This window comes from Dinoponera quadriceps, unplaced genomic scaffold (genome assembly GCF_001313825.1).
Source record: "Dinoponera quadriceps isolate SergipeBrazil2010 unplaced genomic scaffold, ASM131382v1 scaffold61, whole genome shotgun sequence".
In the NCBI taxonomy this organism is placed as follows: domain Eukaryota; kingdom Metazoa; phylum Arthropoda; class Insecta; order Hymenoptera; family Formicidae; genus Dinoponera; species Dinoponera quadriceps.
The window spans coordinates 43,562-49,724 of NW_014554185.1; the positions used below are offsets into that span (position 1 = coordinate 43,562).

General features: G+C 33.8%; 1 protein-coding gene across 1 annotated transcript; it reads left to right on the forward strand.

Annotated features, from left to right (window-relative positions):
- Window positions 1–224: 224 nt before the first annotated feature.
- On the forward strand, window positions 225–5,701 carry LOC106741182 (odorant receptor Or2-like). The gene is made up of 6 exons (XM_014612949.1): window positions 225–363; window positions 2,103–2,571; window positions 4,436–4,547; window positions 4,914–5,036; window positions 5,267–5,422; window positions 5,648–5,701. Exons 1-6 carry the CDS (start codon window positions 225–227, stop codon window positions 5,699–5,701), a joined length of 1,053 nt encoding a protein of 350 aa, XP_014468435.1.
- Window positions 5,702–6,163: the final 462 nt, after the last annotated feature.

Sequence of the window (6,163 nt, forward strand, 5' to 3'; positions counted from 1 at the left end):
TCTCGACATGTGAAAAGTTACGCAATATGTAAAGTTATATTTTGTCATCATCACGTACATGTTTTTGACATACCGAAGTCTGACCAGTTGATCGTTCAGATCTAGAATGGGCGATCGGTTTAAATCGCCGCATGTTGAAAATTGTCGGATTGTGGCCGCCGCAAAACAAAGATACGAATGTTGTCCTATCGAAATTTCAATTGTTGCTCAACATCGCCACACTAATGTTTATACTGATACCGGCATTATGGTCGTTGTTAAGGATATGGGGCGACATGATGCTAATGATAGACAATCTGCAGTATACCTTACCACTGTTAATCTCAGCACTGAAAATGTCTATTCTTTGGAGCAAGAAAAAAGGTACATGTTACAGAATTTGATTTTCTCTCAGCATGTTCTGTACGTTCATACTAAAGAAACATGAAACGTATAAAAATATTTATGTATACTCATTAACACATCATTAATAAATTCATATCTTCAAATAACTAACAAATTTTATATTTCGCGATGCTACATATTTTTTTATATTGAAGTCTGATTACAACTAGTCTTTTGACTAAAGAGTAATTTAATTCTGATATCATCTTAATAACTATATAGATAATTTAAGTTTTACCCAGCGGTGTCACTTAATTTCTTCTGTTTATACCAGTTCAAATGGTTTCACCTTTTTGTGTCTTCTTGTCATTTCTCTAATGTCCAGTAGCTTTACTACTTCATCATTATTATGGTTATGAAGCATTTCTTCTTGGCTTTTCACCACCCTTCCAATTTCATTAACCATCATTTTCACCCTCAGATCTCTGTGTAGGTCACTGTTTTTAACGTATTAGGGAGCACTTACTATGTTCCTTAGAACTTTATTTTGGAATCTTTGGATTATGCTGATGTTTGTCTGTTTTTTACATCCCCAGAGCTGCAAGCCGTACATCCATATTAGCTTTAGAACTTGCTTATACAGTAGTATTTTATTTCGTATTATAAGTTCTGATTTCCTGCCTAGTAGCCAATTCATTTTTTTATATTTTATTTCCAGTTCTTCCTTTTTCTTTTCGATATGTTCTTTCCATTTAAGTTTAACATCCAGTTTCATACCTAAGTATTTTGCCAAGTTTGCATATGGAATTACCTTATTATTAATAGTCACCGGATATCCGTTAATTTTATTATTATTATAATCGACATGCGATGATATTGCCTTATTCAATTTTATTTGCCATTATTTCCGACTATTACTTTTTTATATTGGATTGATGCATAATTATCCGCCATTTATTTTTTGCGTAGTTATTACTTATGAATATTGGCGTTTGTTTACTTTTTTGATAAAGATCATTCTTCTATATTTACTTATTAGAAATGCGTGTTGAAAATCACACTCACTTGCGTTATATTATTCTCTATCTTCGAGAAAGGATGGACCGCAGCACAGTCATTCGGCGATTTCAACAATCTTTTTGGCAAAGGAACACGGCTGCCAGAAGTGCCTTATCGTCAAAATCCGATGGCCGTCTTCTTCCTGACTTGTCTTCCATGCTTGTGTGGTCAGATTTGAAACGAGAAAACCATTCTCGACACTGCCTTTCACTGATTGTTTCTTCGCCAAAAAGATCGTTGAGATTGCGGAATGACTGTGCTGCGGTCCATTCTTTCTCGAAGTGAGCATAATATAGATCATAATATGGCGCAGATGAATATGATTTTCGACACGCATTTCTATTAAGTAAATATAGAACAATAGTTTTTATTAACGAAATGAACGAACGCAAATATTTATAAGTAATAAATACGTAAAAAATAAACGGCTGATAATTATGCGTCAACCAAATATTAATTTTTGTAGTTTTCGCGTTGATTGCTTTATATTATTTCCGCGTTGCTACAGATAATCATATTTTTATGTTTAAATAAAGCTTTATGATAAAATTTCTATTAATGTTTCGTCTTTTTCGTTCGTATTTTGTTTTACTTCTAAACAATAATTTTTTTACTTCTATATTCTTCTATTCGCTACACGTAAAAAAATTATTATTATTATTATTATTATTATTATTATTATCGTTGTTGTTGTTAATATTATTAACACCTCTTCGCAGCTTTAGCGCCGCTAATTGATATGATCGCGAAGGACTGGACGAAGGTGAAGCTGAAAGAAGAACGAAACGTTATGTTGAAACGAGCCAAAATTACTCGCGTGTTCGCCATATGCGGAGGATTCATGATACTCTTGGCATTTTCAATCACTGTCGTTTTTCCGTGTTTCGGTCTGACACTCAGGCACGTGACGAACTTGACCGATCCTGGGAAACCTACGCCGATACAATCATACTACTTATATGATGTGACCGAAAGCCCGCAATTCGAGCTAACGCTTCTGATGCAAGGAATCGGTTTGGGCTTGTCAGGTCTCACTTACACCGGGGTGGACACTTTCTTTGGATTATTGGTCTTGCACATATGCGGTCAGCTAGAGAATCTGCACATTCGATTAACTAATTTGGGAAAAAATTTAAATTTCAAAGAGACATTAAAGTACAATATTATGGATCACGTCCGCTTGATCAGGTTATTAAGTTAGGTTTATAAAAGTGAATCATATTAATTATATTTAAAATAATCAATAATAATTAATTGTCATATATATATAATGATTTTAAATTATGATATTTCTTGAGACAATTGCAGATCTATTCAAGTCATCGATGACATTTTTAATTTAATGCTACTTGGTCTGATGTTCTTTTTCGGTGTACTATTTTGTCTTCAGGGGTTTTTAATAATTAATGTAAGTAAACAAGTCCTAAAATATGCTTTCTATTAAAAAAAAAATTGATGAGTCTTTCACTTCACAAGATTATATTACAAAATTAATAGACATGTTATTTTTGCTGAACTGGCTACCTTAACTTGTATTAGTTTTGTTACGTCCTGGAAGAGGATGTACGCAACAAATATCGCTTACTCGCGCACTCCCGAGTCTTAAACGTACTGGTAGGTCTGCAGATCAGGTCAAGGTCCGGAGAGGCCTACTTACTCCGATCACAGAACGTACGTTAGGTGGTCCTTTATTTAGGTCAAAGAACTTAATCTCTTTACCTGAGGTAGGACCATATGAGCGTGTTGAGAGGGGAATTTAGATTTAGGTAATTGAAGGGAAATGAATAAATAATTTTAACAACTTGGTTAAATTTAGGGCATTTTGAATAAAATATTTTATTAATTATACTAATAACATAATTTGGTTCTTACATGGGTTGATAATAGTGGTGAATTGATAAGAAAAGTCATTGTAAAAGATACAATATTTAAATGATGAAAGGGTCAGCTAAAGTTAAACTATGAGGTATATGGGTTAACATTAAACAACTTTTATAAATTAGCATTATTGGAATAATGAAAATATAAGATAAAGATTAAAGTAAAAAAAAAAAGTAATTCGTGCAACTTAATTTAATACAATCGGATTTATCGTAACAAGAATGTTTAACGTATCGGTATAGCGAGAAAAACATCATTATATAATACAAGGAAGATAATAATTACGCAGTGTATGTGTGTGTTTTAAGGAGTGAAGTGGGATTGGAGATTGGATTGAAATGATTAAAAGTCATGTTTAAATATGAAATAGAGACTTACGATTTAGGTGAATCGACTGCAGTGAATAGTACGTAGAACATGGGTTCGTTGATACTCAGCAGAAGAAGAAGAAAAAGAAAAATGACTGACTGACTGACTGACTGACTGACTCTGAATGGCTGACTGAGTGGCTGACTCTGGCTGACTCTGACTGACTGACTGAGTGACTGGTACTGTGGAGTGGCCAGAGAGTAAGGGTTTTATAGGGAAGATTTTTGGGGGTGACGGATGACGACCCCCAATGAGGAGAGTTTTCATGGAAAGCGGGAAATGGATATAGAAGATTAGAAAATTAGTAAAATCACGGATGCGTTTAGAAACCCATGACGCGTTTGGGTAGCGTATAATAATTACATCCTCTTTATGATAGCACTTACCCAAATCCGCTTATTTCCTGATCATAAAAAGAAATTTGTTGCTCCCACGGTACCCAGGATGCAATGAAATTATGTGCCTTAAGTGAAGGCGGATGAGATGACAGATATATTGGGAAACCCACGGCGCGTCATACGGCGAGCCCACGTAATCTTATCCCTTTTACGATAACGCTTGCCCGACATTCGTCTGCCTCCCGATTATATATAAAAAAAAAAGGAATCCGTACTTCCCGAGGTACCCAGGACGTAACAGTTTTTTTCTCTTCTTTCTTCCACAAAATCTTAATTGTATACCCAAATAACCAAATCTGTGCTAACAGAATTCGAGCGGACCCAGCTACAAATTTTTGATGGCAAAAAAGAACAAATCTAACACAATTCTGTTCTACCGTATTATATTGCCAAACTGCTACCAGAAATGCGACAAAATCTGTTGACAATGCAAGCAGATTAGCAACAGAAACCAAGCAGAACCTGTATCGATACGACTGCAGATTGGTGGCAAAAACCGAGCATATCTTGCTGCAAGTAGTTTGGTAACAGGTTCTGCGCAGTTTTTGCTGCCAGTCTGCTCACATTGTCTGTTAGCAGGCTCGTGTTATGGGTCTGTCTCCAAAACACGAGCTGAATGCGGGCACAGATGGTTATCGTTTCGGTGTGGGATTCTGATCAAATTTGCTGCCAATTTACACGCAGTCTGCGATCAATTTGCTTACTAGGTATCTGTTTTTTAAAATTTTATAAGTGTAATAAAACACTAATTCAGCGAGAAAGAACAGACCTAATGTTGCAGTTTCCAATGAGTTGCATACTAATAGTCTTCTTCTCACACAATGACTTGAGAATGTTGTATCATAGAGTTTAATTTAAACGTAAAGATTTATGACGGTTCAGGTCATTAATCAAGATGGTAGTGGGTTGTCGTTCATGCAGTTGATTTGGTTTGTCTCCGCCGGTTTATGTGTTTTGTTGCACATGTGTCTCTACTGTTTAGTGGGCGAATTTCTGTCAACGCAAGTGAGTACATATAATAACTGAGTAATAACTTTAACGATAATGTACTCTACATGAATGGTCTACTTTTGAGATCTACAATATCTTTTTAATCAATTTTGTTTTAATCAATATTTATTAAATGATTATAGTTTCGAGACACTTTTTAATTTAAATAACTGTTATTATTTTGCTAGATTCTGTTTTCAATAAATTTGTCACAAAAATATTATGCATAAGTCGTATCTTTTCAGTCTGAAGGAATAAGTCACGCTACGTATGAATACGTATGGTACACTTTAGAGCCGAACATAGCAAAGAACTTAATATTAATTATGCTTCGCGCAAAGAAACCGCTTCACATCACTGCTGGAAAAATGTTTCCTATGACGATGACTACGTTTTGTAATGTAAGTTACGTGTAACATAGAATAATCTTATAATCTTATTTTTATATTTTCTGTTTCACCTAAAATTTCCTGCTCACTTGTGAAAATAAGTAAATTTATTCATTTTTGTAATTTATTAGAACTTGATGAGTTCAAGTCTTTAAAAAATACTTGAATTTTTATATTTAATTATTTATTAAAATAAATATTTAATATTTAATTATTTATCGTTAAAAATTGTTGCAGTTATTAAAAACGTCGGCAGGCTATATATCTGTGTTACTTGCCAATCGAAACTAACAATAGTGTAATTACGTTTTAACTTATTATGACAATATATTGTGTTACGTTTTAACTTAGTATGACAATATATTGTAGCTCATATATTTCTTACATTAAAAAATAAATTGTTGACCGATATTTGTTTTAGTGGATGTACAAAATGCATATAAAATAAAATAAAAATATATTTTCTTCATATCATTATTTCATAAAATTTTGCTTCTTTCTCTCACGAGGGCGGTTCAATAAGTACCCGTGTTAGAAATGAAGACACCATTTTTTCAAAAAATTTTTTTTTATTTTTCAACATAGTCCCCTTTTAGAAAGATACACTTCTCCCAACGTTCCTGCCATTTTTTTAACCCCTCCAAAAAATAGGATTTGTCGAACTCTCCAAAATACGCCTCTGTCTCGGCGATGACTTCCTCGTTTGAGCTAAATTTTTTTCCCGCGAGCCATTTCTTCATGTTAGGGAACAAG

Excerpts from the sequence above, each read along its gene's own strand:
- LOC106741182 (XM_014612949.1), top strand. The coding sequence starts at position 225 with ATGTTTATACTGATACCGGCATTATGGTCGTTGTTAAGGATATGGGGC. Across the intron at positions 364-2,102 it reads TCTTTGGAGCAAGAAAAAAG|CTTTAGCGCCGCTAATTGAT; the intron begins GTACATGTTACA and ends ACCTCTTCGCAG. Across the intron at positions 2,572-4,435 it reads GATCACGTCCGCTTGATCAG|AAATGCGACAAAATCTGTTG; the intron begins GTTATTAAGTTA and ends AACTGCTACCAG.